At 39.1% G+C, this 25274-nt stretch overlaps 2 protein-coding genes across 7 annotated transcripts in view; one reads left to right on the top strand and one right to left on the bottom strand.

The window, feature by feature from the left end:
- si:ch211-256e16.4 overlaps positions 1-18239 on the bottom strand; it is a 21186-nt gene extending 2947 nt beyond the window's left edge. Inside the window, exons 1-10 of one of the 4 annotated variants that reach the window (XM_087241982.1) lie at positions 18174-18239; positions 17978-18039; positions 16427-16549; positions 7729-7910; positions 7604-7648; positions 7407-7516; positions 5061-5233; positions 4800-4960; positions 4370-4580; positions 1525-1650 (exon numbers count right to left, since the gene is read on the bottom strand). In XM_087241982.1, coding sequence (XP_087098108.1) covers positions 1525-1650; positions 4370-4580; positions 4800-4960; positions 5061-5233; positions 7407-7516; positions 7604-7648; positions 7729-7803 — 901 coding nt within the window. In that variant the 5' untranslated portion in view covers positions 7804-7910; positions 16427-16549; positions 17978-18039; positions 18174-18239. Of the gene's footprint in view, positions 1-1524; positions 1651-4369; positions 4581-4799; positions 4961-5060; positions 5234-7406; positions 7517-7603; positions 7649-7728; positions 7911-8195; positions 8296-10022; positions 10421-14187; positions 14213-16426; positions 16550-17977; positions 18040-18173 lie in introns of those variants that run through there. The other 3 variants (XM_087241981.1, XM_087241983.1, NM_001442488.1) reach the window with 3 other exon arrangements.
- On the top strand, positions 1730-25274 carry LOC110439304 (5-hydroxytryptamine receptor 3A-like). Of its 3 annotated transcripts, none has more exons than XM_087245294.1 (9): positions 1730-1832; positions 14220-14422; positions 14529-14573; positions 15054-15163; positions 15704-15876; positions 15983-16143; positions 22565-22775; positions 24636-24776; positions 24888-25274. In XM_087245294.1, the coding sequence occupies exons 2-9, from the start codon at positions 14258-14260 to the stop codon at positions 25040-25042; spliced, it is 1161 nt and encodes a 386-aa protein (XP_087101420.1). In that variant the 5' UTR covers positions 1730-1832; positions 14220-14257; the 3' UTR covers positions 25043-25274. The 3 variants fall into 3 exon arrangements, with proteins under 3 accessions (XP_087101420.1, XP_087101419.1, XP_087101418.1); XM_087245293.1 differs by lacking the exon at positions 1730-1832 and adding an exon at positions 13325-13415; XM_087245292.1 differs by lacking the exon at positions 1730-1832 and adding an exon at positions 13325-13415 and having other exon boundaries at positions 24636-25274.

Here is a 25274-nt window from a genome sequence, read left to right as displayed (position 1 = left end):
ATGTTTCTTAATCATCTCCTGTGTTTTAATGTGAAATTTTGTTTTATTGCTGTAATTGTGGTGAACAGTGTTTGCTTTATTTGTTTATGAGCCTCTGCTGATATTTTGACCTATTTTATTTGTTTTATTTCAGTTAAACACTATTTGGAAGGTAAACGTTTCTCATTGGAATGTAAGGGATTTTCATCATATACAGGAAGTAGTTATCGACTATAGAACCTTGTAATAACACAATTTTTTTGTCACATTTAGAACTAAACTCTGGTGCAAAGTGTATCTTGTGAATCAGATTCATTAATTCATTTTCTTCAGCTTAGTCCCTTATACATCAAGGTTCGCCACAGCGGAATGAACCACCAACTATTTCAACGGATGCCCTTCCAGTCACAACTCAGTATTGGGAAACACCCATACACTCTGACATTCACACACACATTCCTACACTACGGCTAGTTTCAAGAGTTCACACTTAGCTGAGGATTGATTATAAGCAGGTTTAGCATTGTGTCCCGGGAGAGAGCCCTGAGCCCAAAAGGTCCTTGAGCCCTGGTCTCCCTCTCATTTGCAAGGTGAGAGGGGAGCCTTGAGCTGAGGTAGATCAACAACTCCCCCCTTGATAAGAGCTGATGACTAAAATGAATGCTATAAAGAGATATGCTGCTGGATAAGAGTTTGACTGTAGTGCTAAATTTAGATTTAGACTTGTAGTGCATGTTTTTGGAATGTGGGAGGAAAATGGAGGACCCAGAGAAAACCCACACGAGCATGGGAAGAACATGCAAACTACGCACAGAAACGTCAGCTAGCCTGTTAGAGGACTAGAACCGGTGACATTCTTGCTGTAAGGCAACAGTGCTAACCACTGGGCCCACGCTATGAAGGGAAAGGTGAAGAAGTAGGGGTGGAAGGGGGGATTCTTCAAATCGAAGATGGCTGTAGTGAGAAACCCTGGCTCTTTAAAGTAGGATAGAAATGGCCTGATTGGTGGATCATACATAGCTAATGCAGAACCAGCCGTGTTCAATCATAATCATGTGATCCTCTCGAAGTTAGTATATAAATAAACTTCACTTAGTCTATTCAAATCCCCTATAGAGCATGTTTTGGACTGTGGGAGAAACCGGAACAACTGGAGAAAACCCACGCCAACACAGGGAGAACATGCAAAGTCCACACAGAAATGCCAAGTGGCCAAGATTTTTCTTTTACAGACGTTGACATAAGAAACAAAGTGTGTGAGTGGAATCAGCTGTAGATTTGTGTTTGTCTTCAGTGCTTGTTAACAGCATATGTTCATAATGCTCAATCAATAATTGATCAATCAATTAATTATTTCACTAACTTTATCACTGCCTAAGGTTCTTGAATACATTTTTTATCTTTGAAAAAAGAGGGTGAGGGTGCAAACCTGCTAAGGAATCAGTATTGAATTTTAACCTTTCTATTGTTGTTTCAAAGCTTGTCTGCTATCTAGGGAATCTTTGTTAAAGAAAAATGAACTGGTCAGGCAGTGTTGAGTCTTACCATCTTGTCCAGTAACAGCAGCTGATGCAGATAGGATCTTAGCTCCTTTAGCCCTCAAAAAATTCACAAGAATGGTCTCCAGTATGCTGATGCCAATGAGACTGAAAATCGCACTGCAGTAAATTCCTGCCAAGAAAACACAAACACAGTGTGACTGAAGCAGATAAATTACATCTGAAATAACTGAATTTTTGTTTTCATATAGACAGAGATGATTGGTGACTCCACAATATCTGGGGGGAAAAGAAGGCACGCTCTACACTCAAACATTTTGTAGTGAACCATTGCCATACAGCATTTACCACAAGGTGAAACTAAACAGCTCTAGTTGAATTAATTAGGCCAAGTTGTTCCCAAATTATGTCTTTTAGATAGAAATGGAAATTAACAAAGCGCAAATACTTAGTTACTGTACTCATGTAGATTGTTACGGTATCAGTACTTTACTCCACTTTATATATTTTTTGACAACTTTTTACTTTTACTCGTTTGCCCAGTTAGCGTGGCTCGTTTGGCATATTTGAAACTACCATTCGCGCTCGGATCCGGATTGCCTCTAGGAGTCGCCAATGAAAATAAAACAAGCACACAAGAAATGCACGTACGCCAGACATGAAGTTGGCGTGGACCAGCGCACATTCTCATGTTAATTTTATCGTTTGTAAATCCAAATCTGGTGTACGCAAAGTTTTTGTGTGTGGTACATGAGGCCCCAGATGGTCAGGGGTTGAGTGATGGTTTCCTAAAGTCAAACAAATTTTAGGCCCTGTTTACACTAATATGTTTCTGCTTTTTTATGTTTCTGCACCTAGTTTACCCCTTTTTTAAGATTTAAAATTAATATTAGGGTTCTTCTGAGTGTGCCAGTTTAGGTTCAGTTCAAAATTAAGTTCAGATTTTTTTATTATAATGTATTAACAGTGTTGTTTTGAGGGCGAGTACACAGCTCGCTGTTTTAGGGGTGTGTTGCTTTACAGGAAAATTAGTTTCAACTTCCCGCCCAACTTAACAAGGAGGCGGAGCCAAGAGCTCCCCCGCTTTGTGTATGGCAACCGGCAGGCAGACAGAGAGAAGCAACATGAGTGAGAGGACCAGCATTCAGCCGCACATGTACGACTTGGACAAAGACCAAGCAGAGACGACTGTTGAGGAATCAATATTCCTAATGTGCCAGAATGTGTCAGAGTGGTAGTTACAAAATCATTTGTCTTTGTATGGTTTTACAGCCGCTATGTAACAATGCATGCGTCATCCGTACAGGAATGCATTGATTAATCGATTTCAACATTAACCGCGCTTTAATTCGTCATGGTTAATTACTCATAAAGGCTTTTCAACACCGTGTATCTGCACAGATCAAAACTGTGGCAACAAAACAAAGTTATGCTAGTTTAAATTTCCGAGCTTGTACACTGAGACTAGTAACCACGGACACTGGATTAACTTTGACTAAGGCTATAACTAAGGCAAGTTCGTTATTTCAAATGGAGGGACGTGCACATCAGGCAATGCACTCAAACTTTACAACCGCACCTCCTTGAGATGACAGGGAGCTTCTGTGACAGTGGGAAATGCAAATGGCTGAAGTTTAAGAAAGACGCAATGACAAGTACAGAGGTTTGCAAATCCACCTAAAGTTACAAACAACGGCACAACTGAGAGCAATCATGTGGTGTATGTTGATTCACCAGCCGAGATCAATAGAGTGTTTTTGGAGAGAGTGCTAAAAGACTCGGTAGATCAGCTGTTTTTATTCATTCATTCATTTTCTAGTTGGCTAATTCCCTTTATTAATCCGGGGTCGCCACAGCGGAATGAACCGCCAACTTATCCAGAACATTTTTACACAGCAGATGCCCTTCCAGCCACAACCCATCTCTGGGAAACATTCACACATGCACACACTTATACACTACTGACAATTTAGCCTACCCAAGTCACCTGTACCGCATGTCTTTGGACTGTGGGGGAAACCGGAGCATCCGGAGGAAACCCACACGAACGCAGGGAGAACATGCAAACTCCACACAGAAATGCCAACTGACCCAGCGACCCTCTTGCTGTGAGGCGACAGCACTACCTACTGCGCCACTGCGTCGCCCAGCTGTTTTTAATGACCCCAATATTGATACGTTGCAGTCACTGCAATACAAATGGCCGCTTAATGTAAAATCTCTGTTGCTCATTCGCAGGAAGACGATAAAGGCTCTTGTGTTGAGCCCAATGAGACTTACATCTAAAAATAGAGCAAGGGTGTTTGGAGCATAGGGAGCAATGCCGGAAAAGTTGGACGTTAAACAAAAACCTGAGGATGTGGTAATGCGGGCCTGTCAATCAATATTGGTGTGCGGGGGGACCACACTTCTACGTCAAGTTGAGGTTGGTCTCAAAATTGGTCGACTGTTTTTACGTTGTTAAATTGAAAATAAAAAAAAGACTGGATGTGTTTATATCACCCCAATATGACCGTCTATACACCATACCTACACACGTCTGTCCAAACAGCTTAAAAGGCAGATTTTTCACCATAGGTGCCCTTTAAAAAGTAGATTTTACATCATAGGTGATCTTTAAAGTCATCCACGTCCACACTGGCATTTCATCTAACATTTCTGAACGGCTCTCCGCCACACTACACCGCTGAAAACACACATCACGTGACTCTGACATGCGCTGAAAGCTGCTTCACAGTATTCTCGTATCCGAGCTCCAGGCAGTCAGCGGGAGCACCATTGTCTCATACTGACAATATTGCATCTGCATTCATTGCACACTGTACACAGCAAATTACTGAGTTCCAGTATTTTAAAAAGGTCTATATGTGTGAAAGAGGCTGCTGACTCACCGATCAGAGGAAGTTCATAAGTCGTAGAGGGCAGGGTATCATTAAGAATCAGCAGCAGCACAGAAATAGCCAGCAGTAAAGTCACTTTAAAGCTGAGCTTGTCGGCTCCGTCTGTGTCTATGAAGTAGGAGGTCACGTCCAGCACAAGGAAGAAGAACACTGGTAGGATAATGTTGATGACATGCAGTAGAGGTCTTCTTTTGATGGTGATCTAACATGGAGAGAGAGTATTATCGACGAGTGTTAAACAACACAGAAATATTGATTTCATTCATTCATTTTCATTTATCATTGATTTCATGGTAAAACTGCATTAAATGGCACACTTTTAAAAAAAATCCACATTATTATAGCTTTTTATAGACTTTATTATGAACAGATTAAATGAAAGTATAATTCTTACTTGTACTTTATGCCCTGTGCTTTGTACCTGATATATCAGCTGATCTGCGTAGCCAAACATAAGGAAGACTTTAGACTTAGATGTGCTTATATTGAGGAGCTCCCACTCTCCCTGGGACTGAAAGGATTGCTTGGAAGAATTCGTAAGAACGCCTGTATCATGCAATGTCTCAAGTTTAAGATCCACATCTTTGGGAATAAACATAGGAGTTGTATTATTTTTAAGACAAGCCATTGAAAGTGTTTCATTAAATGTTTGTTCAATAAACTTAATGGGGTTTTCAATTACTTGAATACGCCACAGACTGAATTGTTATATTGCAGCTCTGGGTGTCGAAGGGAAACCTGTAGAGGTTCAGCTTACAGACTGTGTTCAGAGACAAAACTTCAGGCAAAACCACATAGCCAAAAAAGACCAATTGCACATAGGAAGACTCTACTGTTCCGATCTCTGTCTTGACGCTATAGAAACAAAAATAAATAATTAGATAATTAAACAATGTGTCGATTATTAAGACAAGATGATGATACCGAAAACGACTAAATAATACATACACTGTAAAAAATGGCCGTGATTTCAACAATAAAAAACTGTAAATATGCTACAGTGCAAATCTGTAACCTGGTTAACAGTATGTTTCCTTAATATATACGGCGAATAACCGTAAATTGACTTTCCCAGAATTCCCTGTATGGCACATACAGTAACTTTTTATGCTTTTTGTTGACATTAATATGGATCTTTTTAGTTGTTTCCCCATAAGTTATGTACATCACAGATTTATTTTACATCTAATGTTGATAAACAATGTTTATTCCATGACTTTAATTTTACGTGTGTTATCATACTGGTGTTTAGTAGCTGTATGAATGACACTGAGCACCTTCTATGTGCTGATACTCTTCTCTGCTTGTGGGAAAAGTTGATTGTGATGAGCATTGACTCTTTATGTAACTTCCTCATCACCACCTGCATGTGGGTGTGCTAACGTGTTTAACTGTGTAACGAAAGATGTGAAGATAATGGTCATTCAAAATAAACACATTACATTTTTGTTTGTACCGTGTTTTTTATGGTAAAGTACTGTCAACCACAGCTGCCGTTTTTTTACCGTAAATTTTACGGATTTATTTTTTACAGTGTAGGCAATAGTCACTGGTATAATAAGGTCCGTGTATGTTTTGATCATCCATTTTCCAGCTTAAATCAAACAGAAACATAATTGTAAAATGTGTAACGAACAGTGTTGGGGGTAAGACATTACAAGTAACGCGAGTTGTGTAATAATATTACTGTCTAAGTAACAAGTAAAGTAATGCTTTACTTTAAAAATATTCACTAATTCAATTTCGGCTCAGTCCCTTAATTAATCCGGGTCGCCACAGCGTAATGAACTGCCAACTTATCCAGCATATTAGGGCGTACTCACACTATGCTATCCGTACCGTGCCCAGGCCCGTTTCCCGGATCGTTTTAAAAGTGTGAGTGCGCTGAATTGGGGTCAGGCACTGGTTCACTTGGCCGGCCCTGGCCCGGTTGGAAGAGCCTGAGTGCCTGAGTGCGGTTCACTTGGGCTTTGGCTCGGTACGCTTGTGTGTGATTGCAAAACGTGCCTAAGCCCGAATCTGAAAGCGAGACCTGACTTTTAAGGGACTGTTTCATATGGATTTATTAATCATTCTTACTGTTAAGTGAACGCAAACTGTCGTAGTTTATTAAAGACGCAAACCCCTCACTGCACACCTTCAGCAAACCTCCTAATTCCTGCAGCACAAGGACTTTATGATTGTTTATGAGCGTCAAAAGTGGCTGATCTGTTCGGTGAAATATCTGCGTGTCACTGCATCCCTAAGGACTAAAGCGATATAATTAGAGAAATCTCCAGTGTGCTGAGCAAGAGCACTTAATGAACAGCGCAGCATTGATGACGTAAGCGTGCCCAGGCCTGATTGTAATGTGAATGTGTGCCGTCGGAGGAGACGAGAGGGGGGACAAGCGTGCCTTGGCCCAGTTCGAAGCAACTGTACAGAGTGTGAGTACGGCCTTAGAAATAACGGGCCCATTTCAGAAAGGAGTTTAAGGGCAAGACCATTTCCAGGCTGGTTTCCGGCCATTTCCAGCCTGGTCTTAGCTGGTCAGGCTGGGAGATGACCAGCGTAAACCAGCTTGTCCAGCCTAGCCAGGCAAGGTGCCCAGCCGAAACCAGGTATCTCCAGCTTAAACCAGGCTGGGCAGGCGGGTTTAAGCTGGTCATTTTCCAACCTGACCAGCTAAGACCAGGCTGGAAATGGCTGGAAACTAGCCTGGAAATGGCCAAAACCCCTCTTAAAACTAAACTGGTCAACCAGCCAACCAGCCTAAGCTGGTTTAAGCTTGATTTTTCAGCAGGGGAGTAAACAGGTAAGAACTTGAAAAGTAACTTATGGTCAGCAGACTATCTAAAGGGGGACCATCAAAATAAAGTGTTACTAAATGGCCAAATGTGATTATCAAAATTACATTTTCAAAATAAGCTGGAAATATGAACAGAACACATCAGACTTGTTCATGAACTCTGCAGTAAAATGAATTAATCTGATGAATTGTGTGACACAATAGCGATATGTTAAAACAGACCAGATTCATATTTTATACCTCTCTGCTATAACAATGTCTGGTCTCCAAAATAAATTCCTTGGAGCTGCAATCGTTAGAATTTGACAAAACTTATATGAGTTCCACAGCACATTCGAGTCGAACCAAACCTGCAAAAGGTAAGGGCATTTGGTTCACAATGATTTTATGACACACATGCTGCATACATTTTTGCAAAAGCATTTTAAAGCACTTACGGTTATCATTTTGACCTGTGTTGAGAGCCTCTGCTCTTTTTCAAACTGTAGATGAAACAAACACAGTGATGGATATATAACTGTCTGATGCATCATAATGGACGAGTAGATGAACCTGCACTCACCACTTCTACGATGGAGGTCACATACAAGTCCACCAAAACACGGGTGTAGGTTTGCCCTGGGAACATAGGCCGCATGTATGTTGTCCGATTGTCATTTCCGCCCAGGCCAAGATATTTATAAAGTTGCTCGTATGAATTAGCAAAAGCTGAGGCATTGCAAATTTGTGCATCAGACACCCATCCTGTGCAGACGAGACTCTCTGTTAAACTGACTTAAATTAACACTATTCAGTGTCAGTATAATCAACACAATCTCACAGCAATTCGTAAATTTTTGATTTAGTCGCTAATTCGTACAACCTAATTGGTACAACTTAGTATGATATGCATTTCACCCAATGACGGTTGGGGTTAGGGGTGGGGTTAGGTGCCACGCCTCATTTTTAAAATCGTACTTTTTCACTCGATTGAACTCGTACAAATTTGTACGAATTAGCCACTAAACTTGCAAAACGTAAAATACTTACGTTTCCTCGTGAGATCAGGCTGGTTTAACCCCCACTCAGTGTTGGGGTTGAAGTTAATGATATAAATGAGTGTTGATTGAGCATCAATAATGAACACCTTCTTTAAACAAGCAGAATTACTGAAGAGAAACAAAACTACAACTGACTTAAGCCTAGTACACACTACATAAGTTTAAACATTGGCAGATCGCTTTGTCATTCAGACTACACAACTTGATTTTGTGTCTTCACATCATTGAGGTATTTCACACTAAGTGAAGATTATTTCATTTCGAGACGATCACGTCCTTCTGATTGATCTGGTCCAGCATTTGCCAATTCATGATTCACCAATCAGACGATTCCTAAGTCACCATAAATAACCTAAGTTCCAACCTAAGTTGGATATATGAAAAAGAACCAACAAACAACAACAACAACAACAACTTCAGCCAGAGCTCTCCCCGAACCCAGCCCTGCCAGTACAACAAATCGAGCCTGAGGTACCACCGGCCCACAAGCTCTTCCACCATTTAACTGCAACGCTGTCAGAAAATCTACTCCTCCATCCACACCCATTCAAGCAGCCACATACCTCCACCAACCTCATCCTATGCATCCGCAAATCTCCAGCCAACGAACTCCGCCTAATGCCACCATCCAAGCCGTCACAACAAAGCCGAACTCTCACCCCTTACAGCTTCATCCGCGATACATAGCATGCTTTAAGGGGAAACCTTAAATAACGACTCTTCAACAAAGACCAAACGTTTTATATAAATTCTGAAAGCTGAGACTCTCGTGACTAGAATGATTCCAACCATTTTAAGATGCAAGAACACAGCTGACACAATTAGTAACCTCTGTCTAAAGCTGCGGTCACACTAGAGTTTGAGCATGCTAATTTCTGTCGTGCGCTGCTGCGAAAAGGGGCATAAACAAGATTATTAAGCATTAAAAAAGAAAGCGATTGCTCCATGTTTTAAATTTCTGTCCAGAGAGGTCATGTTTTGATCCTCGATTGGTCTCACGCAGCCAAGTGATGAGATTTCACAGGTCAGAGTTTACCAAGCTTGAACTTTGCACCACAGCAACCTGCGAAACTTGACGCATGACCCAGGTTTCCGGTCTGACGCATTCGCGTGCGTATGAATGGAAGTCTATGGGAGGAAAAGCCCAGTGTGACCGCAGCTTAAGTTGGATATATAGAAAAGAACCAACAAACAACAACAACAACTTCAGCCAGAGCTCTCCCCGAACCCAGCCCTGCCAGTACTACAACTGGCAACGCTGTCAGAAAATCTCCTCCTCCATCCACATCCATTCACATCCAGCCACATACCTCCACCAACCTCATGCTATGCATCCGCAAATCTCCAGCTAACGAACTCCGCCTACACTCCCGGATGCCACCATCCAAGCCGTCACAACAAAGCCGAACTCTCAACCCTTACAGCTTTATCCGTGATACATAGCATGCTTTAAGGGGAAACCTTGCAAAAATAACGACTCTTCAACAAAGACCAAACGTTTAACATAAATTTTGAAAGCTGAGACTCTTGTGACTAAAATGATTCCAACCGTTTTAGGATGCAAGAACACAGCTGACACAATTGGTATCCTCTGTCTAACTGCTAACAATCAAAGAAACAACAACAAACTGAAGAAACCTATCTTACAAGCATACCATCCTTCCACAGGTGTTAACAACAACATCAGGGAGTAATTAGACTGCAAAGAGTCCAGGGGTCCGTTCTTCATATGGTTTCATTGCTCATTGTTTGTTCATCTAATGTAATAAACACTGTTGACAAACGATCACAAATGCAATATTTAAACAATATTTACCTCTTGAGGCAAGAAATAGCAGTAGCCAGTGTAGATGTGTAGTGAAGAGAGAAAACTCCATCTCAGACAAATGAAGATTCACTCCTGAACTGTCCTTCAGTCATATTTATACTCCATGAGAGAAACATGCAAACATCCACACATTCACATCCAAATATCTTCATTGATAATCAATAAGGCTGGATTATGCTTTATTTTTATTGCTCTCGTAAACATACAGCTGAGCTACAGGAAATTATACCCTAATAAAATAAATAGTCTAATAGTTTGTGCAAACATACAGCTAAACTTTAAACACAATCCTCTGAGGAACCATTCAAATCCACTTGCAATATGAGATGATATTGCTCAGGGACAGGGCATGCACCACTTAAAATGTTTGTTGTTCATATCATGCCTTTGTGATTAAGAATCATAGGCAGATGTGTTCAAACATTTTTTTTTTCGTTCACCAAAGCAGAATTATTCTGGTAAACAATGCATTCTTGGTAGTACCCTTTTTTCTTAGAAGGTAGCCAGCAGCAACATCCATTTAGTACGGTCGGCGGGAAGTGCAAAACAACATTACAAAGTGTAAAACATTTTCACAAAGCTCGAGGCAAATTTACATTTTGAAAAACATTTTTACCTATCATCAGACACAATTACATAGGAAAAACGATTTTACCTAGGACGAAACAAATTTACATTTTAGAAAAAAATTAAGAAGACGCAAAACACTTTTACAATTCCTGAAACAAATTTACAATTACAGATTCCTTACGGAAAGGGAATGTACAGCCTGATCTCACGAGAAAACGTAAGTATTTTACGTTTTGGCAGTTTAGTGGCTAATTCGTACAAATTCGTACGAGTTCAGTCGTAAGAAAATGTACGATTTTAAAAAGGAGGCGTGGCACCTAACCCCACCCCTAAACCCAACCGTCATTGGGGGATATACAAATCGTACTAAAATGTATGAATTAGATCGTACGAATTTGTACGAATTAGCCACTAAATGAAAAAGTTACGAATTGCCGTGAGATTGTGTTGGAATGTACCACACACCGGAAGTGACGTGTAAGACGTATAAACTTAACTAAAAGACATTATTCTGCATCCTCAAAGGACATCATTACAACATCCTTAAATGCATCTAAAAGACTTAGTTAGGACATGTTTGCTTAGTTAATTTAACAATGGCTGTTTAGATTCTCCTTGTGTAAAAACTTAAGTGGTTTAAGCAGTTTTCTATTACAGTCAACTAGTTGGGTTGACAGTGCAGATCACAGCTCATTGTTGAAAAAAAAAAACATCGAATTAACAGTGAGAAGGTTGAAACTTAACCTTCCTGTCGTGTTTGTGTCAAATCTTACCGATTTACAACTTACATTTACATTTAGTCATTTAGCAGACGCTTTTATCCAAAACGACTTACAAATGAGGATAAGGAAGCATTTTACACAACTATAAGAGCAACAATGAAAAAGTGCTGTAGGCAAGTTTCAGGTCTGTAAAGTCTAAGAAGGAAAGCATTAGTAAATTTATTTATTTAATTATTTTTTTGGGTACAGTTAGTGGTATATTGGCAATTGCAGATTAGGAAGTGAAGACTAAATAGTTGAGTTTTTAGTCGTTTCTTGAAGACAGCGAAAGACCCTGCCGTTCTGATGCAGTTAGGGAGTTCATTCCACCAACTGGGCAGATTGAGCGCGGGCGTTCGGGAAAGTGATTTCTTCCCTCTTTGGGATGGAACCACGAGGCGACGTTCATTCACAGAACGCAAGTTTCTGGAGGGCACATAGATCTGCAGAAGTGAGAGCAGATAAGAAGGAGCAAAGCCAGAAGTCGTTTTGTAGGCAAACAACAGAGCTTTGAATTTTATGCGAGCAGCAACTGGCAGCCAGTGCAAACGGATGAGCAGCGGAGTGACGTGCTCTTTTAGGTTCATTAAACACCATTCGTGTTGCTGCGTTCTTAAAACACTTGTAAATATTGTGTTTTATATCTGATTACTTCAAGACCTTATTATATCCTCCACATTATGCACTTAAACATATAAAAGTGATGATCAATTTTTCATTGAATTTTGAGTGTTTTAATCAACTTTGTTACACCTGTGGTGTTCCCGGTCAAAAGTGACCGCCATAGGTAATGAATGGGTTTCCAGACTATATTCACTCATCAGACTGTACAAATTCATTCCAACGTCTGGGTCTAGCAGCACTTTTAGCTTAGCTTAACATATATATATTTTTTTTATTGGATTAGACCATTAGCATCTCACTTAAAATTGGCCAGAGTATAACTACTGCTAGTGCTGTGCCCTCAATCACCGTCTATACCCTTATTTACTATTCCCTACATTAGCACACTAATATAGTGCAATTGAATGACTAAATGAAAATTTGAGCACTCAATACACAGGAAAGGATATAGTTTGTTTGTGCTTTGCTGGTTGATAAATCATTCAGATGGATTAAAATTTCAATTTCTTTGGTCAGACCTTTGATTTCTGTCTTCTATTGTTCATTTTGTAATACATTTGTATTTTCACTGCAGTTATTTTATGTTTAATTCTATAAATTCATGTTAAACACTACTTTAAGGCATTGTTCACAGTTAAAGAATGTTGATTAAAAAGTTTTTCGTGCTAATTTAAAAGCAGTAAAAACAGACCGGTTAATTTTGACCGGGAACACTAAAGTAAGGGGTGAGATGGGAACATGACAGGAGGGTTAATGCTGAATTTTCCTCAGGTTTGCACCTTCAGATAAAGTGTTTTAATGATAAAAAATGCATTCACAAGGACAGAGGCTGTGTTACTGACTTCTGACACTTCTTTACTACTGACTCTTCATTTCTCATGCTGGTTGTTCATTGCCTGCATGTTATATATAAAAAAAAGATTAGCAGGTAAACACCTTGGCAAAGTGTTTTTCTATTCTTAAATGTTGGGATTATTTTATTCAAACATTGCAGAAACACCCCCTTCAAATGCTCAAGGCAAAAATACAGAAATAATCACAAAAACAAACAGAAAGAATATCAAATATCACTGTCATAATGTGAAAGCCACATTGCCCTCTAGCTGTTCAGCATTATGTTTGTGTCATTTCTTTATTCTATATTTACACCAAACTTGAGAGTCATTATAATATTTAAAGCACAGTGCCATCACAGTAGACATCCTTAAGTTTCTTTGTCATTCTAATTGTTTTGAACTTTGGCCTACATTTTAAGTAAATAAGCATATACTGGGGGATGTTGGGCCTGTTTTTAACCCGCAGCCCATAAATATGACCTTTTGACCAGTCCATGTTGAAGAGAATATCATTATGGTCAAAAGCTTAACCTGCTCGTACCTGTTCACCATGTACCTACATTGGCTTATTTTACTTTTTTCCACAGCTGGTAAGTGCTTTTTTAATATTATTTAATTAAAGCTGTTCAGTTAAAAGTGGTTCATGCATTGAGCAATACACACGTGCTGTAAAGTTGGTAATACTTTAATCTGAAGTGTTAGTGACCTGATTAAATTTAAGATTTAAGATTTGTTTTTAAAGTGGTTTGTACACATTTGTACAAGTGTGATCCTGATTTAATTCATACATTAACACTGTTTCAAGTTTGAAGGTTTGACTCAGTTTAAGACAGAATGTAAGACTAAATACACTGCTTGTAATAAGTGTTATAACAGGTTTTTCTTTACTAAAGCATAGCTATTTTGACTTGTTTCTAGTCTGTATCTTCTTTAATCATCCATTTATTTCTCTTACACTGCAAAAAATGCTTTTCTTACTTAGATTTTTTGTCTTGTTTCTAGTCCAAATATCTAAAAGTTCTTAAATCAAGAAGCATTTTCTAGACAAGCAAAACATATTGTCTTGTTTTAAGAAATAATATGCCAAAATGAAGTGAGTTTTTCCTTAAATCAAGCTAAATAATCTGCCAATAGGGTAAGCAAAATAATCTTATCGCAAATCGAAAAACACGATTATTTTGCTTACCCCATTGGCAGATTATTTTGCTTGATTTGAGGAAAAACTCACTTATAACTCAAGGGAGGCTAATAATTCTCTCTCTGTGTGTGTGTGTGTGTGTGTGTGTGTGTGTGAGAGTGTGTGTAAGAGTTGTCAATTAATAATACAGGTCTTATAGAGTACATTTTCAAATGTTTGCTGACTGGTTGCTTAAGAATATTCTCTTGTGTGACAGAAACCCTCAACGTGTCAGAAACAGAACTGTATGCTGATATGGACTGCAATGGTCATCCGGAAATTTACCGTGAATCTTACACAACCATATATGAATTTATCCTAAATTTTACAAACAGCAAGGAGACCTACAAGCGGCCCTTTATTGATGGCTATCCTTCATTTGTTTTTGTGGACATGTATGTAACCTCCATCGCAGCTGTGGTATGTATCCAGCTTGACATATCTTGTTAAACCTATTAATGATGTGTCAAGAAGTATCATCATTTGACACTTTTATTACTCATAATTTCACACTATTTATCTACAGAATGAAAAGGCCCAAAGCCTCTCAACACAGGTCAAAATGATGACTGTAAGTGTTTTAAAATGCCTATTTTACTTTGTTAAATATGATCAGATTAACATTTACATTTGACTTTACAATCCAAATGTCCACACGGCCCACAAAAAAAAAAAAAAGAAATAAATAAATTGTTTTTATACACTGTAAAAAAATTAAACTGTCAGCTCTGGTTGCCAGAATTATTTGATTAAAAACAAAACAGTATAATGTACAGGATATTTGTGTAAAAACTCATTTATATGCTGTAAAATGTACAGAAATGTACTGCAAGACTGTCAGGGTTCTGAAAATACTGTCAGGGTTCTGTCTTTTCTTTCTGATTAATACTTAGCTTTGTGACAGAACTCTGACACTCCTGTTGTTTTATGTAGTGCATGGTGGACAGTACATATAGCTGGAGTGCCCTCTATTAAGCCTGGTTGGTACTCCAGCTAATAACTGTGACAATAAAATATAATAATTCTGAAATTATTATTTATGCATTTGCAGGCTTGGTACAATGGCATTCCATTGTGGATGTACTCCAAACAATGTGGAATCACAAGATTTCAAGCAAGTAAAGAAATGTTTTGGACTCCTGATATTCTTATTAAAGAAAGGTAGGAAATGGCAAATTATATTATAAATTTTTAACCCCTCTCACTTTCATTGTTGAATAGAGGCAAGTGATAGGTAAAAGAAGGGGAACTGCCCAAAGCAAAGTTGTGTCCAAACGCAGTCTATTAGACATATTTAGGGACATGAAAGTGTATATGATGTCTTTTTTTTCTTCAGTCACAGCTGTTGATGAACTCAACTAAAAAAACATTCAGTCTCTCAAAATCTCAGCAGAGCATCATTAAACAAAAAGTTTTTTGTAACGATTCAGCCATAAAAATGATGGGAGTTGTGTGTAAAAGAGGTCTGAAATGAGTGTGAAATACGAGAAACTCTTGGGAAACACAAGGGTGTTGGCAGGTTTGCCTCAGGAGGCATACAATGTCATAAATGACATCATATGTACACAACTTTGCTTAATCGGAAGTCCTTAGTAACATTTATTGAGAACTAGAAATGTTATTAAAACACTTTTCAGATGTGATCATTGCATTGAAGAGTGGCAAGTCATAATAATCTGTATGGCATTGTTGTTTGTTTAGCATCAAGACAGACTATGGAACAACACCGTCTCCGTATGTGCAGTTGCAAATGTGGGAGTTTTCAGTCTCCATTGATATTTTAACTCTGACCACGGCTTGCAGGATGGACTTGTACAAATTTCCCTTCGACACCCAAATCTGCAATATAACATTTCAATCAGCAGTGCACACAAGTACATATACAAAATATGACAAGATAAATCATTTTTTATTAATGGTGTTTAACCATGTGAGAGTTTTAACCAAGTATTTGATCGCTTGTTTCTTGTTTTTGGACAGATAAGGAGCTCACGATTGATCCGTTGTCTAAAGCACAAAATATTACTCAGGATTCCAAGAATCTACTTGCAGCCCAGGGAGAGTGGGAACTCCTCTTAATCAACACTTCCAAGGCTCATGCGACTGTTCTAGGAGATTTACAGGATGTCCTGGTATATCAAGTAAGGAGCACAGGCTACCCAGATATTAAAATTTGTCTGGCCATCCTTTGAAACAAACCTTTTGCAGATCCCAATCTGTACATAACGTAACGCCACCGGTCCTACGCTAACCAACCCGCTCCGAGCTGGTTTCAAACCGGTGACCTTCCGCATGGGAGTTGGTTGCTCTAACAAGGAGGCTAAAGACCATAGCCTCTAGAGTCTGTCACCAGAGCAACTTTAGAGGTCAGAGGAGTGGGGTTTACCTGCACAGCACATACTAGCTGGCCTCTGTTACACTCACCCCCTAAACCTCACTCCCATCCGGGTCACGGCACCAGTTTTAAGTAGCAGATCCCAATCTGTACATAACAAACAATCACACTGGAAACAGCAGGACAGCTCTGCATCATCTTTTTGTTGGTCCCTAAGACACATGGGACACTCAATCAGAAACTCTCTCCACGCATATATATGTTATATATATGTTTTCAAACAATTAGGCTTATTCACTATGCAATATACCATGACATAAAAGCACAATTTAGATTCAGATAGTCAATTGTTAATTTTTGAGAACAATTAGAATGATAAAAGCAGTATAAATAGATTCACACATAACAGTTTTACAATCTGAATTAAAGGGCCATGAAACCCCCTCGTTTCAGCAGGGTGTTTTCACACCTCTTCTTTGGAAAAAGTCAGAAAAGTGGGGGTGTCCAGCTCTGTTTAGGGGGGAGTGTCGGAGGAACTAAAGTGGGAGGGTGTGGGAGTGTCTATTTGGGCACGCGCGAGTGTCAGTCAAAATACACAGGAGAAAGGGATGGTGTTTAACCTACATGGACATCTGTAGTCGAATTATTTGCCAAATTATTAAATGTCGGACTTTAACTGCAGTTTGGCTCTTTCATTCAGGGAATTCATTCATGCCCCTCGCGACAAACGAGATATTTGATTCGAGGAACTGCTCTAAGCGTGTATTTTTCATGCAATGTTTGATACCGCACGGCGAATGACAGAAAAAAAACTCCGCATTTCCCGGAAACTTAGATGCACACGGCAGGTAGCGTCCGAAATCCGCGTGTGTTATTCCGGTCACAAAATGCGGTGCTAACATGTTTGCACTCAATGCAATAGTTAACTTATTTGATACGAACAAACTGAATATACAAAGAGCACTGGTCGCTCACTTACCAAATCTGTAGAGACAGGACAATCACCAGCAACTAGAGCCGCGTCTTTATGAAGAGAAGACTACATCCGGAATCCGGATTTCAGCATTTGCAGATGAGAACAGCTCTCAGGTAAACAATAATCCCCCTTAGACACGCAAGTTATTGTTGTCGAGCGTCGCGTACACTGTAATCCACACGTGATCCAGCTGAGCTCTCACAGAGAGAAAATGAAAACGAAACTTAATGGCAGCAAACTGTAAAAGCAACACTTCACGCTTGTTTTGCCAACACAACGTGGCGTCTCTGTGGTGTAAAGACGGTGACACTAATGAATATTAATGAAGTTGCACAATAGAGCGCGCTGATTGGTTTGAACCAAGCCTTACTCATGCATTAATGCATCACACTGTAAGACGTAATAAGGCACACTCTGGCACAGACGCCCAGTCTGCACGCTGGAATACAACGCTATTATGTCATGACCGTGACGCAGCTTCAAAAATTCGTTTCAAACAGGAAGTACGAATTTGCTTGAAATAACGCAAAAACAACCAATTTACACTTTTTAGTGAAATATAGGTGTCCTAATAGTGTTTTTAGCAGTGTGGGACACATATACGACTGTAAACAGCTCAAAAAATGTGTTTTGGTGTTTCGTGACCCTTTAACATGAAACATACCTGAAACACATGGGACACCCAATCAGAAATAAACCTCATGCTTTCTTCTTCTCTCACACACACTGTGCACAATATTATACTCACATAAATCTCAGAATTATCTCAAGATTATAAACTGATTGAATAAAAAACGATCCTAAACATATTTTATGCAACATTATATAAACTTCAATCAAACAGACTATATTAAACATACCAATAGAAACACAAGTGCAGGAGAAACTTTTGCACGTCTTTCCCCGTCAGCGTCTGGACTCCTACTGAGGCTGACGCAACTCTCCCACACTCTCCGGGCAGGCACTTTTTTCCAGGGGTTTCAGTACAGCGTAACCGCTACTACGTCATCGGGTGGGCGTGGCCTATCTGTGAATTTGCATAGGTCACGGATCATGCGCAGATTGTGAAAACAGCCGTTAGATTCAGATACCTGTACGTATTCGCAGGGGTTTCGTGTCAAATGCCTTTTATATGCAGTACTAAATAGCTGTCCTGATCGCAGGTGTTTCATGTGAAGTCAGTGTATGTTATATTAAACAAATTATCTTAAGATACCTCTCAGATTACATTAATACTGTTATAACTTAAGATACCTGTCCCGATCCTACGGCTTTTGTGTCAAATACTTTATATATCATATACAGTAGCATCAGATACCTGTCCTGATGCCAGGGGTTTCATGTATAATTACTTTTATATTAGTTAACATCAGATACCTGTCCTGATGCCAGGGGTTTCATGTATGATCACTTTTATATACAGTAACATCAGATACCTGTCCTGATCCCAGGGGTTACATGTATGATCACTTTTATATTAGTTGACATCAGATACCTGTCCTGATCCCAGGTGTTTCATGTATGATCACTTTTATATTATATACAGTAACATCAGATACCTGTCCTGATCCCAGGGGTTTCATGTATGATCACTTTTATATACAGTAACATCAGATACCTGTCCTGATCCCAGGTGTTTCATGTATGATCACTTTTATATTAATTGACATCAGATACCTGTCCTGATCCCAGTTGTTTTGTGTATGATGACTTTAAATAAAAATAGAAAATAAATATGAGTTATGTTAATTAACTAAGATTGAGAAAGAAAAATTAACCACGATTTATTACAGAAAATGTGGTATTTATTTGTTTAAACATGACTGAATACCATATTTTAAACTACAAAAACACGGTTAACCTTACCACAACCATTATTATTTGGTTTAAAATGGAAGTACAAAAGCCCAGAGACAGTAAAACGGATTAAAACGAGGTCAGCTGTTCTTGCTAATGAAATCTTTAAAATATAACATTATAACAACAAAAAAATAACCTGTATGATTGTTTTTTTCCTTCGTTATCCACCGCGGTAGGTTCTTTATCCATAATCATCCTGTTTGAAATGACCGCGCTAAAAAAGAACCTGTACTGCGCATGATCAGTGACCTCTCAGTATTGTTTTTTTTTTAAGGGGGCGTTTCCCAAACACCGACATAGCCACGCCCATTTTACGTCGTGGTAATGAAACCCCTGGAATGGGCTATATGCACGCATTACTTCCGCGTTTTGTCTAAGGCCGCGGTCCAGCTTCCGGTCTGGGTGATTTTAAGCGGAGGTAAACAGTATTATGGCAGAGTCGTCAATATTTACTCGCTGTTTGCGAGTAAATTATGGTCAACGATGTGCAAATGATTGTCCGGATGTGCTCTACAACACCGCAGAGCAAAGCTTGAGAAGGGTTTCAAGTTGTATGCATCTTCCTACCTTTGCAATTATGAAGGTAACTTTATCGTTAATACTCTTACGATCCGTCCATCTGCATCTTTATCACGTAAGTAAAAATAATCATATGTGTACGTAATTCTGTGTCAAAGTGTCAGGTAAAAACAGGGCAGGAATAAGATCTCAGTGAGAGCTCATTACTACCGACAGATCTATGAAGAAATCGAAGTCTCCTCACCAGCTGAGAGTAGGACAGCATACATGTGAAGTTCTGTCCCATTCATACTTTTACTGTTCTAAAGTGACCACCACTGTTCAGTTCGGATAATTACAGAAACACAGATGCTGTCTTAGCTTGTAAGCATGATTATTGAGCAAGATATATTAGGAATAAAATAATACAATGCCGTTCCATCCACAACAGACAAATAGCACTGTGTCAATGCTGAAATTTATTGCTGAAACAGTGGAGATGACAGATGCAGTGTAACCCTGTAGATAGCATGCTTTCTATTTAGTCGATAACATTGTAATTAAATGGGAGGGTGACCCAAAACAATAAGGTGTCATTAGTTAATTTCACATCAACAATTTGTCTATTTCAATATTTATTATTTTTTTACATTAATGAACAAATGCTTATTCATTGTGCTTGTTAACTCACAATGTAATAGCTAATGTTAACAAGCATGACTTTGGATTTTTATTCATTAGTAAATTAGTTTAACAATGTTAGATATTAAATAGTTATTTTAATAGTGAGCAAATACATTAATTAATGAAACCTTATTTTAAAGTGTGACTAAAGGGAGCTACTTTTAAATAATTTAAATTAATGATTTACTGTGTAGTTTAATCTGATGATATTGCTGCAGATGCCTTTAAAAAGAAGATATTTTGAAAAAAGCTGAAAACCTGTAACCATCGACTTCCATAGTATGAAAAAGAACTACTATGAATATCAGTGGTTGCAAGTTTCCAGCTTTCTTCAAAGTATTTTTGTTTGTGTTAAACATCAGAAAGAAACTCAAACAGGTTTGGAACAAGTGAAGGATGAGGAAATAGAATTTTCAGTTTTGAGTGAACTGCCTTTAATGACTCTCTTTAAAAACCTATTAATATTCTCGTTTCTGTTTTCTAGGTAACATTATGAGATTCAGAGCTAGAAAATTTTATGTGTTACTCCATCCTGGAGTGGACATCCGTCAGAAGATCCATGCCATCGTCTGCTAGTTAATAGCTCCTGCTCTTGTGTGGCTGAGAGTGGGATATGCAAACATTTGGTTGCTTTGCTTTTCCAGACAGCCCATTACTCTGAAATGTGTAATGTGTGTTGTCACATGAACAATTGTTTGGAATGGATCAATTATGTGTAAAGTTCCATGAAACAGAGGGGTGATTTATTTATTTATTTAATATGTATAAGCCCAAATACCTCTCTATGCACAAGTTACAGAAGAAGCACCTGATTGAAGAAAACAACTGATTCAATGTCATTTTTTTTCTGTTCATCTGAATAAAATATTTTTTTCAAAATGTTAAATTTTTTTGACAATTTTTATTTCAAATTACATACAGTGAATTATATTTAATATGTACAGTGAATAAAATAAAGGTCTTTATTCTGAATAAAAAAATTGCACTTAGAAAGTAGCTTAAGAAATGTTTATGTATGTTAATGTTCATTTTTTTTTTTTACTTCAAAGGCAATGAAAATAAACTATTATTTGCCATAAAAGCTCCTTTCTTTAAATGTCTGCATCCGGTTGGCACTCGAGCCTCGATCAGTTTTCTAGACTGAAATTGTCAGCTACACTCTTGTTTTTTTCTGTTTCTGTAAAATTCTCACGTTAAATATCACCAACCCACCTCTTCTGCACGACTTTGTCTTTTGGAAACGTGTGGAAACTAAGGTAAGAGTTCAATTTTTGACGCTGTGCATTGCTGAACACAGCAGTGGTATCTACAAGTACTGTTCTCACGTCTTTGAAATGACACTTTTAAACGTTTAGGTGTCATATTTATGTAGCTGACATAAACATATATAAGTGGGCTATAATGGCGTAAAACATTAAGACAACTGTCCAAAACATTACTCGTTTTTATCAGTAGCGCTCCTGTTGTAGCACTGTACTGTACGATCGGCGGAAGTAGGCTCGGGGTCTTAAATTTTACCGGAAATGCGTCACGCGCCGCCGTGCATAGAGCCCATTTAGTGCATGCCACACTCTCCGCGAGCAAAGCGTGCAACACTAATTTCGGTCCCACTTAAACAAATGCCAAAATAAGGTTCCTACGCCTAGGAGGCATATGATACATAAATTACTTGTTTTTAGTTTTGGGAAGTTCATTCACAAATATTATCATTAAAATAAACATTCCTCTTCCCTACTGGCTACACCAGCTTGCGATACGGCTGAGTCAACAACAGGCACAAAACAAGCACGTGCGCTAAAAACTGACAATTTGTTTCCAAGGTTCCAGAAACATTCTCATCAGTGATTTTGGTTGAAAACAGTGGGTGTGTATCATATTGAACACTCAATTAAACCACTTAATGGTCTCTATGTAAGGTAACTTTTAGTTTTTGGTAATGACAGCTGGGCGCTCATGTCATGAACCATTGTGTCATTAAAATCCTGCCTCATTCAAAATCTTCTTAGTTCAAAATCAATGATTTAAACTGACTTGTTGAGACACAATAGACAAGAATCATTGCGATAAATCGTTTCTTTAAAATATGAACATGTAAAGAAAGTGCTTAAAGCTGGATTGTGTCACAAGCATGGTATACTTCCTTTCCTGTAGCATTCATGGATTTCAGAATTACTTTACTGATATATATTTTTTTCTGTTTACATGCCAGATCACCATCAAGAGGAGACCTTTGCTGTATGTTATCAACATTATCATACCTGTGTTCTTCTTCATTGTGCTGGATGTGGCCTCATTCTTCATAGAAGCAGACGGAGCAGACAAGCTGAGCTTTAAAGTCACTTTACTTCTGGCTATTTCTGTACTGCTTCTGATGCTTAATGACACACTGCCCTCTACGGCTGACAGAATTCCTCTGATTGGTGAGTTTGACTTGGTTGGACACGCTCATCATCACAATTTATTAATTAAAAGACTAATGGGGTGGGAGTTCCTAATCCTGACCATGTGTAACAGAACCAAACTATATTTCAAGAGTTCACACTTAGCTGATGATTGATTATAAAGCAAGTTTGACATGCTGTCCCGGGAGAAAGCCCTGAGCTCAAAGATCCTTGAGCCCTGGGCTCCCTCCTGTTTGCAGGGTGAGAGGGGAGCTCAGAGATCAGGTAGGTCTCGAGACTACCCCCATTTTTTTGCTAACTTTGCACAGAAACGACAGCTGGCCTGTTAAAGGACTAGAACCGATGACGTTCTTGCTGTGAGGCAACAGTGTTAATGACTGGACCACCATGCCGCCCTATGATGGAAAAGGGTGAATGAGTAGGGGTGGAAGGGAAGATTCTTCAATTGGAAGATGACTGCAGTGAGAAAACCTGTCTCTTTATAATGGGCTAGGAATCGTCTAATTGGTGGGTCATGCATAGTTAATGCAGAACCAGCCATGTTCAATCATAATAACGTGATCCTTTCGAAATTAGTTTCGATTTCTAAAACTTCACAAAGTATATACTTTAACTTAAAAGACTTGGACTTAAAAGATAACCTTACAATTTGTGCATCTCCTCCAGAATTAGCCACATTACCAAGAGTCTGTGGGTGTTTTTTATTCCTTTAAGGAGTTTTAGATGCTGGGAGGAAAGGAACAGCATTCTCTTCCACCACTGGCCACAATTAAGATGCCGCTAAGCAAGGCAACTAATCCACACATCCCTCCTGATGGTTGCAGCAAATGGCTGGCTGCTAGTCTGTCTGCTCTAAATTGGATGAGTAAATGTAAATACCATTACTATTCTTGGACATCATGACCAGTACTAGACCAGGTAGAATCTTTCCTCAAGGAATTACTCTGATCTGGCATGCTTTACTAACTACCCATCAAAACTAAGGCACAACATCTGTAGCCACAGCAATGTACAATGTAATTCCTGTTGCGAATCAGTTGCCTGAGTTGTGAAGGAGCTGGAACAGACTGTCCAGTTCATCCCCAAAAAAATAGCAGATAAGCACAGTCCATTCCAGCCCTGGAGTGCAGTCTTGACTAGATTCGACCCCAGAGCCAAATTCAGTTCAAGAGCATATTGCTGTATTCAGTCTTTCAATTCAATTCATATTTATTTCTATAGAGCTTTTCACAATGTAGATTGTGTCAGAACACAATGCGCAGCTCTACAAGTCCCAAACCAAGCAAGCCAGTGGTGACAGGGGTGAGGAACAAACTTCACCAAGTGAACGTGAAAGGAAAAACCTAGAAACAATCCAGGCTCAGCAGGACCTGTTCTCCTCTGACTAAATGCCTTGAGCAGAGCAAGTCTAGGTGCAGAAGGCTTGAGAACGCTAGTCGTCCTTCATGAAGAAGCTGCATGTCTGAGTAGGCTAACCCACGGGATCAATGCAGAGACTGGTCTTTTAATGGAATCTTTCAGGGATCAGTCTCATGCTCTTTACCCATCCATGACACCAAAGCAGGATACAGGATAGGACCAAGATTGAACTGGACAAGTTATGCTGCCCGAGCACTTTGCCTTGTCTACTCCACTGGCTCTAGTCTTGAATCAAGCCCTGTCTGCTCCTGCCCAGCCCAAAGCCCTGCTATCTCATGTCATGCTCCAAGTCCTGCCAGTTACTGTCCAGCCTATCACATCTCCTGTTTGTGTAACGGTTTGCCTTTTGTATATGAGGCTCAAATCAAGCCTCTTGAATTGCCAGCCCCAGTTAAACCTTTGACCTCTCGGACCCCTCAACTCAGCCTTTTCCAACCAAGCCTTTTGCTGTCTTGACAGGGGTTTACTGCAGTGTGATTTTCAGCCTCATTGGCATCAGTATTCTGGAGACAATCCTTGTAAATTATTTGATGGCTAAAGGAGCTCAGAGGAGATCGGCTGCATTAATGGAAACAACAGCTGCTGTTACTGGACGAGACGGTAAGAATGAAAACTACCCTCTCTTTAACGAAGATTCAACAGATATGCATGTGATTCAGGGTACACTAAAAGTAACGTTTACCTGTGTCTTGTTTTGTATTTCCTCTCTAGATAGTCTTCCAGATTCGGTCAGAGATGAGAATGAGATGAATTTTTCATTGCACTGGGTCGGAGTGGCAAGAATCACAGACGTGGCCTTCTTTATTCTATACATAATCACCATTATTGCGTTTCTGTCTGGGCTCGGGAAACATTGGATTTCATAAGTGGTGTCTTGTGTGCCATTCCATGCATTTAATACAAACTTTGACTCATCGTTTATTTACTCAGAGTACTTCAGAAGGATTATTGGTTGTAATTGCATTATTACTATACTGCATGTAGAAATGCAGAATAATTAAGGCCAATTTACTGTATATTTCACAATCAAGTCCCCACTGTAGTCTTCCTACAGTTGCATAACCTTCGCCATACCCTGATGCACACCTCACAAATAAA

Source organism: Danio rerio, chromosome 3, assembly GCF_052040795.2.
Source record: "Danio rerio strain M-AB ecotype USA chromosome 3, GRCz13ab, whole genome shotgun sequence".
In the NCBI taxonomy this organism is placed as follows: Eukaryota; Metazoa; Chordata; class Actinopteri; order Cypriniformes; family Danionidae; genus Danio; species Danio rerio.
Note: the sequence above shows the minus strand (reverse complement) of the source record. Positions and strands in the feature narration are given on the sequence as shown.